Raw genomic sequence first — 12,271 nt, forward strand, 5'->3', positions numbered from 1 at the left:
TCTTGGAATAGATGCCACGAGGAGCTGCTTAGAGATTTTCAGGACGAGCTTCGCGAAACAGTTAAACTTTCACACCGAGACACCAATAAGGCGTTATGCGTCTACACCGACGCTTCTGATGCATTTTGGGCTGGCGTCGTGACACAGTGCCAACCCGGAGACCTGGACAAAAAAGTTGGAGAACAAAAGCACGAACCCCTAGCATTTTTGGGTACCCAAAAATGCTAGGGGTTCGTGCTTTTGCTGCACGTGCAGCTTTTAAGGGCGCCGAGGAGTGGTGGACGACCTTCGAGAAAGAAACATGGAAGTATGCAATATATCAGGTGTTTCAAAAGTAAGACTACTTATTCTTGTGTGAAGAAAAGACACATGTGCACACAGACCATCGGAACTTACTTTTCGTTTTTAATCCTCTTGCCCTAGACACCACACTTGGGAAGGCTTATTGTCAACAAGGTACAACGATGGGGACTATTCCTATCGCGATTTTCATGTGTAATCGAACACATTGAAGGGACAAACAATATCATGAAAAACATCCTAACCAGATGGTGCCGGGGTTACCGAGGAAAAGGACTGGCAGTGAAGCGCGTAACACATTTGCTTTTGGAACAAAATATATTAGAGTCGCCAATGGACAAAGATTTCGAGTGGCCTACATTACCACGATCCGGAGCTGTCAGGAAAATCACAAAAACGACAGAGCCAGTAGCGCTAACAGGGATGCCGAGGATGGTTTGTGGATGATTGCAGATACAGTATGGGTGCCTGATGCGGCAGCCGAGCTACAGCTGAAAGTTTTGGTCGTGACTCATTGCGGTGCCAACGGCCATAGATCAATCGAGTCCACGGTCAGTGTACTGAAGGGCTACTGTAGTTGGACGTCTATCAAGGAAGATTGTGCTGAGTTCGTCAAGAGTTGTATAAACTGCTTGACAGGCAAGACGGGGCACAAGATACCCCGCCCAATATCAAGTACGGTGCACGCCAGAAAGCCAAACGAGATCATACACTTTGACTTCTTGTACATGGGGCCAAGCACTGAGGACTACAAGTACGCCTTGGTCATCAGAGACGATTTGTCCTCATACGTGTGGATTTGCCCAGCCATAAATTCAGATGCGGAGACCACAGCACGTGAGCTTGGGAGGTGGATCAGAACGTGTAAAGTCATGAACGTGTGGGTTAGTGATCAAGGTTCACATTTCAAAAACAGAGTGAATGAACTCGCACACGATCACAACATCAAGCATCGATTTACTGTTGCCTACTCGCCGTGGGTCAATGGGACTGTTGAGAGATGTATGAAGACTATTCAGGAAGCGTACCGGTGTCCGCAGTCAGAACTCCAACTGGGGCCTCAAGATTGGCCTTGCGCAATCGGAATGATCATGATAGATCTTAATGAAACGCCGTTGAAAAGACTTGGCATAAGGGCCGACGGTGTATATCTCTCGCCGCTTGAAGTCATGACCGGCATCAAGCCGACACGCTTAGTAATTCACACAACATATCTTGCAGAAAATTGGCCACAAGTCCACAGTTTGGAGAAGAGCAAGACAATGCAACTGTTAGAGATCAACAAATTACAGAATGATTTTGACAACATGCACCGGGATGTAGAGCGCAGGGTTTCCTCTAATCGTGCAAAACAAATCCAACACCACGACAAGAATACAAACATCATCAGCACAAACTTCTGTGTTGGTGATTTCGTGCTCCTACGTCGAGCGCAGGATAAGGGTCATAAACAGTCTTTCCTCTGGATAGGTCCGCGCCGCGTAGCAAAGGTGGTCAGTGAAATCGTTTACGCAATTGAGAATTTGGTGACTCACCAAGTGGAGCAAGTACACGCCGCCCGGATGGTACTGTATCGCGCAAAAATGGATGGCAAGAAAGTTTCAGCTAAGTTGATGAAGCATGCTGAGCATAGCGAGGCAAGATTTGAGATGATTGAGAAGTTAATGGATATAACAGGTACAAGAAAAGAGGGGATCTGGATCCAAGTCCAGTGGCTTGGCCTTCCCGATAGGCGAGATTGGACTTGGCAGCCCCTAAAGGAACTGTTTGAGGACGTACCGGATATGGTAAGGGAGTTTCTGGACGCCACAAGAAGAATCGTGTCGCAAGAGAGGCAAAGGCAGAATTAGAGCTGCCCAAATGATGTCTTCGCTGCGCAAAGCCATGGGGCGATGTAGAATTATGTCAGCTCCAGCTCCGCCACAATGCTGGAGGAGAATAGCTGTCACTCGTGTACACCTGGACAGAACAGCACGCATGGAGAAGGGGGGAGACAGATGACCGACAGCCTGCATCCATGAGCAACAGTAGACCGGAGAGGCTGACACGAAATATCATGGAATGGGAGTAGAATAGAAAGAGAATAAAGTGCAGGAGCACGCGGAACCTCGGAAGATGAGGAACCGGACGTCGTTGTGTTGAGCAATTCTACGTTCTAACCCCTCACGTTTAGCTCTAGCTGCTTAGGCGTCTAAAAGCGGCCTCGATATAATTCGCACTCCTGAATCCCTAACCCGCATAACAGTAGAGGGTTCTTCTTGAAGCAAAAAAATTGCAACTTGATGCGTCCGATCCAGGCAACATGAAGATCCACCCTTCTACATACCTGCATATATGTACTTCGGGAGCATGGATTAATAACGGGCTTATGACTATGAAAAATGGAAAAATGAAGGCCTTCGCAACATGAGTCGCATCAGAATTTGCTCTAGAAGAATTTATTGGAGACTACATTCTTACTTGTTCGAACTGAACTTGCATAGAAGAATCTGATCCACTCCTCGCACTGTTTTCCGTGCGACCACGCTCTGTAAAAGGGATTTGTAATTTTAACTAACTCTCAGCTCCAAGAAGTTCCAGACCACTGGTAGATTCACACAACATGCATCATCTCAATCTCCGAAGCAATAGAATCACTTTTCCTAGGGCTAGTAGTAGTAGCTGCTGCAGCAGGAATACCCGGAATACCCGGAGCCGTAGTAGGGGTAGCCGAAGTTGCAGCCAGAGATGACATTGCAATAACCACTGCAGTACAGAGCAGCCTGTTGATAGGTGGCGTAACACCTGCAAGGACACCTTCCATACCCATAGTAGTAGTACTTGTACTTTTTGCGGTCGGTTGTTTGCAGTTCTGTTCCCACTTCTTCTTGAACGGGGAGATCATCCTTGATGGGCTTGCGCTCTGCTATATTCATTTCTGTTCCCACTTCCTGTTGAACGGGGAAATCATCTCTGATAGGCCTCTTGTCCACAGTGGCGGTGAATGCGACCGTGAATACGGCCAGGATTGTCAGGATAAAGAAGGTACCGGGACGAAACATGTTCATAGCGGCCACAGGTTATTAGAACTTTGATGCAAATCCGGCTGGTTTCCTGCTGCTGTTTCAGATGGTTCTGATGAGGTGGGGGGTAACGGAACGTGGGCGAGTGTTGAGGCGGGATTATATACCAACTGAAATTGATACGCAGTCTTTCAGTTTTACAGCTAAGGTCAAGAGGAATGCCCAAGGGCTATAAATCATCGGTTGCGCCGTCAGAGGATGCAGCCTGTGCAAAAGAAACTGTATGTCATATCACAAACAACCCCAGTTTGAATTTGTTTCGCGAAAGTGCTGATCTCAAGGTGGAGGTCGAAAAAAGGGAATGCTACTGGGGACGCTCCCTTGCAAAGCATCTACTTTGTGAATTTGCATGAACGATATGTTGTACAGCATAGTATTTGGAAGAGATCTCTTCTGAATTAGATGTTCTCCTGATCTTTTCAGGATACAAGCCTCATGCGCATAGCGTCTAGCTGGCGGTAAGAAAACCATGGATGGCCTTTTCTGCTTTCACTGGCGACGTCGTGTGGAGCCTAGCATCACAAGCCTCCTCTCCTACGCTATCTTTTAATGCCATGCTGTTCAAAAAACTGATTTCTATGAACTCCACGCACTCAGACACGTTCCTAAGTAGGGCACCCAAAGCGCCTGTATCACCGACCATTCTCGTAATCTCCCTCTTCCACAAACTACTCGACAATTCTCGCCAAACATGAACATGGTCGTGTTTTTCTTTCTACTTTAGGAAGACAGAATGCTTAAGAATAGACAAGGTGAACTGCTTGCCACCAACGAATAGAACAGGAGGAGAGCTGCTTACGACGTTTTAGAAGTTGGACAAAATTGAATCTAAGCCGTCTATGGTCACTCGGCTATGATTGAAATCTGGTGCTTAAATTTTGAATGCTGTCGGGTGATCGCGATGTGGAAAAACAACAACACAGTTCTGTATATCTTGAAATTCCGACTAAAGGCGAAGTCCTGTCAAACCTGTCTCTCTCTCTCTCTCTCTCTCTCTCTCTCTCTCTCTCTCTCTGCAGCGAGATGTGTTGACGTGAGGCGGTAGAAAAACTCAAACTATAAGGGGGGACTTGTTAAATGAAAAGTATGTATATTGCAATACTTCCGAAGTAACTTCCCAGCCGGTAAAATTCTCCGAAACAAAAAGAGCGACCTTCCATTTTACCTTTCCATACCATAAGACGAAAAAGGACGGGGTGTGAACAGAACATGAACTGCGTTCAACACGGCAACAGGAGGAGGGTGATATGAGGAAAGATTTGAACATCTGGCACCCACTCATCCCCTCGGCCCCTCACCGGCCCACTTCCCTAATCTCTTGAGAGATGTTTTTTCATGGTGCTTCAACACTGTATTGATCCACCGCCTTCCCTTTAACCACCACTGCAACCACCACATGACGAACATGCATATTGAAACAGTCAGAATAGCCTAAATCACTACGGCAGCAACATGCTTCCTCCGGTGTGTCATTTGCTGAGAAGTCAGTTCAGTCACTCTCGAATCAAAGGCCCGGAATCGTATCGCGAGGTCTAGCACTGGCGGAAGCAAGGGTTGTATCATTTGGTCCCAAGCAACGATGGGAATGGAAGACGCCAATGCCGTCCAGCCATGTGCTGACTACATTCCCACTTCACTGCAGACTTCAACACTGCAGTATTTTTTCCTTCTGAAGATACGGAGCACCACTTCACAGCCGCAAATATTATAAAGGCCAAGGGGTTGTCGGGATGGTTTGTAGGAGTCTACATTGTCTTGGGAATACACGAAGCAAACATGCAAGCAGACCTGGGGCCCGTCCGAATTAGGCATCTCTCCATGCGCTGTCCCAAAACTGCTTTTATAAGAATCTGACCTCGCCCCTGTCTTTCTGGGACATTCAACTGGTGCGCATCTCAAAGTAATAGGCATGCATACAGTACTTGTATTATATTCGCTTTTTTTCTAGAAACTGAGAAACCGGGGCGTGGCACCCCCTCGACCCCTGCGCATATGCGTAGGAGTGGAAAAGGATGTGTGGACATCATCGCTTCAAGGAAAAGCATAGCACAACGACAAGCCCTTGTAGCTCCAACGAAGCACAGTACTCTATGCCCAATCACAGCAGATTTTCAGTTAGGTTTCAAACCCTCTGCGGTTCTCGCGACACAAATCTACCTTTCCCACGCCGATGGCAACGGACCATCGGCCCATCTAGTTTGTTTGAAAGGGGAGCAGGAAGTCGCAACGCGGCATAGGCAGTGCGTCTACTTTGTACGCAAAATGGAATGGCCCATGTGGTGACGAGTAACACTGCGTAGACAGGCAAGGAGAGCGCATTCGTTCCGTCGGAATGGCGAGTGGGACAGTTCGCAAGACTTTGTCGCCGAACTTCAGAAGGCAAGTGAACAAGTAGCACTGTAGAGACGCGATACAGTATCAATGAGGGGTGAGCGTCGCAGGGCACGCACGCGTAGGTGCGGCAGGCATGTGCGCCTCCGGACGTATTGCCGTGACACGGTGGCGGATCTGGCTCGTTTCCTCGCCCTAGCATACTGTAGAAGGCCGAAGATGATTGCCAGTTACTGTAATCCTGCTTGCATAGGAAGAGTTCTCAAAGTGAGCGAGATTTTGCAGTTGACTGAACCCGTAAGACGGAGCTTCTATTGATGTCAACGGCGTTCCGGCGTATCATGGCTGTGGCACGTGCGAAAATCACGACAACAATTTACCAGTGTGCCATGGATTTAGACTGATTTGACAATTCGTAAAATACTCAGAGCGGTTTGAATAACATTTTGGGGAAGGGTAGCATGGCAATTGTAGATGGCCGTTAGGACCGCTCCCGGGCACAAATTGTCTGCAGCGTCTGGAAGAGGTAGTTGTATTCGAGGTTGCGAAGAAATGGGACAAGTCAAATCTGTTGACAGCAAATGGGGTGATACGCGTTGCATGAAAGGCCTCATATTGGGGCTGTGTCGCTGGCGAAACTGTGTAATGAACGTGTTTTCACGAGAAAGTAATCACGTCTATGAATAATAAGGTATTGCGATGGAATATGTAGGTAGTACTCTGTACCTCAATTCTACAGCGATTATGATTGTGAGAGAAGTCCCTTGCATTTTTCGCATCATGGCAATAGCGAATCGATTTTCAGGGCTGTTCTCTTCCCTATTCACGGTTTTCAATCAATGCTCCAAGATGCCTCGTCATGAACAATCCTCTCCTGCGAGACTTGGCTAATTGTTAAAAGATCATCCAAACGCCTTACTTGCACCAACACGTCATCCTCAGCCGTAGCTCATCCGCAGCCTCCCTGCAAAGATATTTCCAAAGTATTGGACAGACCGCCAGAGCGTATCCTTACTGCGAAGTGGATTTTTCGCTATTGTTGCTTGCCACTTTCGATGCGTGTCTCACTTTCTTTTGACAGAGTGCAATGCCCGCCTCCGTCTCCTGGCCAGGAAGGGGCCCGTTTTGCATAGATGAGAAATGGTGACTTCTAACGAATCTGTTGATTGATTATGGAATTGATTAGGAGTCCGGTGGAATCAAGCTTGTTGCTGCAAACACACTGTACTACAGTCGATCTGCATTCAGTGACATTGTGTCGGTTTAGAAAGTGATACTGACCGAATCACATCTCGGCACTGGGGCGCTGCTTTTAAATTTCTTGTACTCAACAAACATTTTGCATTATATGTTGTGACAGTTGAAGCAACGAACGTTTCAGAGCATATTGCCATGTGGCTTTTGACTGATCTGTCGTTTTTTTGTCTTGAAATGGTCCTGAAACTACTCCATGCTCTCAGAGATCATCCATTTTTTATGCTAACCTTCCAAATTAACCGTGACTCTTTCATGTGGTATTCTATGGATCTCGAGTCGAGTTAGGAGTTAAAAAACTCGATTACAATTCGCACAAGGGTGCGAGTTAGTGGAAGCAAGTAAATCGAGTTATCGTTTTTGCAAAGATGAAAGAAAAAGCATTGGCATCATGTATCTGGTGTTGCCGGAACACTGTAACGGTACGATACAGAACTATGACGTGAGATGCTCATTTTGCCAATTGTGGCAGACTGCAATTCTAACAGCGGCGTTAAGTATCTAGGTGACAAACTGTCTCAGATGAGGTCATCTGATATAAGGCCACTTTTCACTGCAAACAAAGAAACAGTTAAGACTACTTTTTCCAGTAGCTCTTCCTTCTGCCCGCTTTATCGCTGAGTTGAAAAGCTATGCCCTACAGTTTTTTCTTCAAGGTGAGTTGGATTCACCCTAATAACTGCTTCCACTATCGTGGAAGAGTGAGAATGCTGTTGAGTTCTCTTCTCACAAATTATAGTTTTGCGGAAGCCACGCTATATTCTCACCCTCAGGGTGTTTAGAGGCCCTCCTGATATTCACAAGATATGAAAGATTGCTTGGTTCTGGTACAAGCGCACATATATAGACGTGAATGCGTTGGCAATAAATCTGTTGAACTAAATGTTTGAATTAATGCATGTGGTACTGATGCTAGTGTTTATCGGACCGTTAGTCCTCATATGAGGACAAAAGTTCTTTTATTTTTTGTAGACAAAGCAAAGAGGGATTTAACGTGCGTTTTTTGAAAATAGAAGGCTATCACCACAGCTAAAGCATCTGCTCGTCAATTTTAGCGAAAACCAACTCGTTGACGCACAAAAAGATGTTCAAAAGAAAAAGTCGGATTACAGGAAGCATTTTTCTTTAAGCTAATTGCACATCAGTACCATAGAAACAATGCGTAGAGTGCTTTCTATTCGGTTCTAACTTCAGAAAAGTTGTAAAACGAGTCAACCTACCAGAGCAAAATAGAAACCGTGGGCGTCAAAGTTGAAAAGAAATAAAATTCGCAGATTTTTATGTTATGATGACGCGTGGTCGGATAGAAACTAGAGTACTGTACAGTATTAGACCTCATTGGAGGTAACGGCTGACCTGAGCCTGAGGTCGAACGAAGGTGGTCCTGACGCACTACGGTAGATGTGTAGTGAAACACGGCTCCTTGCACGGTACCCTTCTCAAAACAGGTCCGACCTGTGCGTTTCCACATACAGCACTGTACTGTTGCGCTTCAGTACACGTGTCGGAAGCTCTCTGAAAGGGCGGCAATGCCTGCGAAAGGAAATAAGCGCGGTCACGGACGAGCACCGGCCAACGGGGGAATTGCGCCTGGAAGTAGGGAGCGGAGCCGCGGGGGAGGACGCGAAGAGAAAGGGCGGGGACTGTGCGAAGGGGAAAAGGGGCGCAGGGGGGTCATGTGTGGGGCCAGGGGGTCGCGGGGGATGGGAGACGGAGCGGGGGAGACAGCGTTCCGAGCGCTTGAGGTGGCGAGAGGGCGCAGAGTAGGTAGCATAAAAGGAACCCGCGGCGGCAGGGGGGACGAGAAAAAGGAGAAGGGCGTCAAGGGGATTGGAGAGGCCGAGATCAGGTGGATTCCTGAGAAGTCGAGTGGATTCTCGACGAGCGGAGGCTTGCACCGGGTGGATTCCCGCCAACAGCCTCTGGCCAGCAAATAAAACTTGATTTGACGGTGCCCAAGGGACCGGGCACAACAATACGGTATTTAGTGAGATGTTTCTGTCGCACAGCACTGCATCGCTGCCTCGTTGTGACAAAGCAACAGTCGTGAAGCATTCAATTGTACATACCTTTCCGGAATGGTTCTAAACCAACTCTCGCGGATACGCTGGCGTCTGCTGGAGAGGGATTGACTAGAAGGCGTTAAGTTTTGTCCGCCAACCTTTCAGGTTTTGCAACACGCTCTTCTCTATCATGGCCTCTAGCATGCATGCAGGTCACACGCCCCAGCCGGCTGGCAGTGAAACCACGGCGTCGTCCGGCCTGCTTGCCAGCAAAGAAGGCGACACTTTACGCCGCCTAGACCGCGGAAAATACGTCCCCCTCGACCGCTCGGTGTCTTTGGTGCGCTCCACCATCAGCATCGCTTTTTCTCACGACGGCAGGTATTTTGCTTCTACTCATGGCGATCATTCCGTCAAGGTCTTCCGCTACCCCTCAGGAGAGCAAATCGCATGCCTCGATGGCCACCCGTGCACCCCGTGGACCGTTCGTTTCCATCCAAAAGATTCCTCCATCCTAGCCTCGGGCTGCTTGGGTTGCGAGTGTCGCGTCTGGGACGTTTCTCAAGGCGAATGCATCAGGAAGCACACTTTTGCTTCCAGCATTTCTTGTGTCAGTTTCAATCCAGACGGCAGCTTGCTCGCTATTACGTCAGGTAGCAACTTGCTGCTTTGGAACTATATGGAGGCCGCGCCGAACAACTCTCGCTCCACGAGCTCCGCTATCGACGACATCCGCGGCCCGGGGGTTCCTCGAAAATTGCTTGGCGGTGTGAACCCTTTTCACATGGTCGACTTTCATCCGTCAGGCACCATGCTCATGACGGGAGAGAAGAATAGGTCTCCCCCGCCACCGACGGGCGCCCCGTCTAATCAAGAGGAGCAGTTCACTCTCAAGCTCGTTATCCACCGCTTTGATCGTCGCATTGTGAAGAAATTTGATGATCCTGTGCTAGAGGTTCCTCGTGCGGTGGCGTACAATGATGCAGGCATCCATTTTTCTCCCTGCGGTACCATGCTGGCGGCTTGCATACCCGTGCACGAGCATAGCGATTCCTTTAAGATTGCGGTCATGTCACTTGTCAAGCGCAATCAGATCAAGATCGGCACGGTCATGTACGAGACGGCTCTGGATAGAGGGCATGTCACTGCTTTGACCAATCTCAAGTTCTCATCCACGTCACATCACTTGCTGGCCGGCTTTTCGTTTCGGCCGAAGAATCCAGTCCTTCGTGGGCACGCAGAACACTATGATCAGACAGCTGGACGGGGTGCCGATGGTGGCATGCGCCGTCCTAATCAAGTAGGCGTAGTAGATATATACAATGTGAGTGAGAAGTTTGAAATGATCCGAAGCTTGCGCGCAGACATGGATCTCACAGAAGGTCAAGAAGGGGGGGCTGAGGATGAGATTAACGTGGCAGTATTTGCGCCTGTGTTTGGCATTGCGGACGGAGTTGTGTACGGTACTCAAAAGGGACGTATCCGCGTGTTTCAGCAGGCTACTGGTGCTGATATGGAGGCAGAGCCTTTAGACGAAGACGTGGCAATCCCATATGGTGCGCTTCTTTTCCCAATCCGCAATGGAAAGCGATTCCCTTGACACGTTCATCCATGAAACACCTTTCTGCGGAGACAACAGGATGCTTGACTGCGTAATTCTGCTAAACCGCTGGCTCTTCATCACCTTTGCAGCAGCTGTTGGGCCGCTTCTTCACATGTTTGGGAATCACTCTTAGTCTTATTTCACCTTGTACGGGACAGGACAGCGCAAGACTGAGCTGATGTAACATGTCCTTGTTACACGTCAACATACCCAACTTTGGGAATCCACTCGTCGTTTCTGCGGAAACTGCGTCTTCCTCTGATTGATCCTGTTGATCGATGCCCCCACTCTAGCTTGGCGTCCTCCACGGTACTGGGGTGCAGATCTCCCCGCGCTTCCCTGACTCCTTTCGTTTCCTTTGCAGACTTGATTCTCCCTTAGACGATACGCTTCGCGCCGTACTCCTTCGCGTCGTACTGTTTGGCATGTGTGATCACGGAGTCCGATGACCTCCTCTCTTTTCCTAGTCGTCGGCTCTACTTACGGTACATAACATTATAGGCCTCCCTAATGGCAGCCTGTCCTGTGTGGTCAAACATGGCATATGGCGGAAACAAGGATACTGTAGCCTGGTAACAGCTCTGACTAGGGCTATGCTACATTGGCGGGAACTCCACATCAAATCTCTAGATGCGGTTTTATTGGCTGGTTCAAAGTGAGATTTTGAACACGGCCATCCAAAACATTCGCATTTCTCTTTTTTCAATTTCAAACTCCCGCCAGAATTCTCCATTGCGCTCAGCCCCGCCATCAGACAGCATCACGCACCACCTCACCCTCCCTCCCCCCCGCCCACCCACAGACATTATTCCCAGCCGTTACTCTCAACGGCAACCTCTCCATCTCCCCCCGCCCACCGTCCCCGCCCGAAGCCGATGATTCTGCGGTACCGGCCATGTCGGGTACCTCACATGCCCTTCTCCGTCGAAAAGTTGAAGCTTTGCAGCGTGCATCATCACCGGTAAAGCCCTCTTCCAAGCCCCAGCCAGATTGGTATGCCGATCTCACTGCAGCCACGAAGGTCATTCAGCCATTCTCTCTCAGCCCCTCCATCCTCCGTCACCGTGCAGATCTCCTCCTTGCCCTAAAAGCAGCTCCTCATCAACCCGGCAACTGGCGAGCATACCTCGCCATTCTTAACGATGACCGCAAAGAGTTCATGCGAAATCACTCGCAGGACGCGGCGAAACGCATCTCTATGCTCCATGCTCTCCAAACCCTCTACGAACGAGCCACCACCATCGTTCCGATGACCGCTGCCAACAGACACACCCCCGTCTATACTCAGCTCTGGTTGGATTTGGCCGCCTTGAGAGCTGAGGACGACCCCGACGATGCAAACCTCATCTTCAAGAGGCTCAAAACTCACCGCATCGGCCAGTCCCTCCCGCTTTTCTGGAATGCCTGGGCAGACCTTGAACTCAAGCAGAAGAACCACGACCGTGCTGCTCGCTTTCGCCACGAGGCCGCGGCGTGTGCCAGTCTTTCTCCTTTTCCCACCCCGCGTCCGACTGCTGAGAAAACTCCTGGAGACGCGAGTGAGCGACGCCGCGCCCGGAACCTTTCTCGACTGCGCGCCCGTGAAAATATTCGCAACCGGCCTGCGAAGCGCGCTTCGGAGCTCGCAATAGACACGTCCACTGCGCCCACAACAACTCGCCAGGCCGCGTCTAGAGAAGCGACGCTAGAGTCAATGCATAGTCTCGGTCATGCACCTC

At 49.2% G+C, this 12,271-nt stretch overlaps 2 protein-coding genes; both read left to right on the top strand.

Moving 5' to 3' along the window:
- Positions 1–1,964: 1,964 nt before the first annotated feature.
- CHC_T00007928001 (hypothetical protein) lies at positions 1,965–2,150 on the top strand. Its single transcript, XM_005712236.1, has one exon. The coding sequence runs from the start codon at positions 1,965–1,967 to the stop codon at positions 2,148–2,150; it is 186 nt and encodes a 61-aa protein (XP_005712293.1).
- A 7,002-nt stretch (positions 2,151–9,152) lies between these two features.
- Positions 9,153–10,776, top strand: CHC_T00007929001 (hypothetical protein). XM_005712237.1 is given in 2 exon segments: positions 9,153–10,550; positions 10,551–10,776. The coding sequence occupies 1 exon segment, from the start codon at positions 9,153–9,155 to the stop codon at positions 10,548–10,550; it is 1,398 nt and encodes a 465-aa protein (XP_005712294.1). The 3' UTR covers positions 10,551–10,776.
- Positions 10,777–12,271: the final 1,495 nt, after the last annotated feature.

This window comes from Chondrus crispus, genomic scaffold (genome assembly GCF_000350225.1).
Source record: "Chondrus crispus Stackhouse genomic scaffold, scaffold_9, whole genome shotgun sequence".
Lineage (NCBI taxonomy): Eukaryota > Rhodophyta > Florideophyceae > Gigartinales > Gigartinaceae > Chondrus > Chondrus crispus.

Coding starts and splice junctions, on each gene's coding strand:
- CHC_T00007928001 (XM_005712236.1), top strand. CDS start 1,965: ATGGATATAACAGGTACAAGAAAAGAGGGGATCTGGATCCAAGTCCAG.
- CHC_T00007929001 (XM_005712237.1), top strand. CDS start 9,153: ATGCATGCAGGTCACACGCCCCAGCCGGCTGGCAGTGAAACCACGGCG.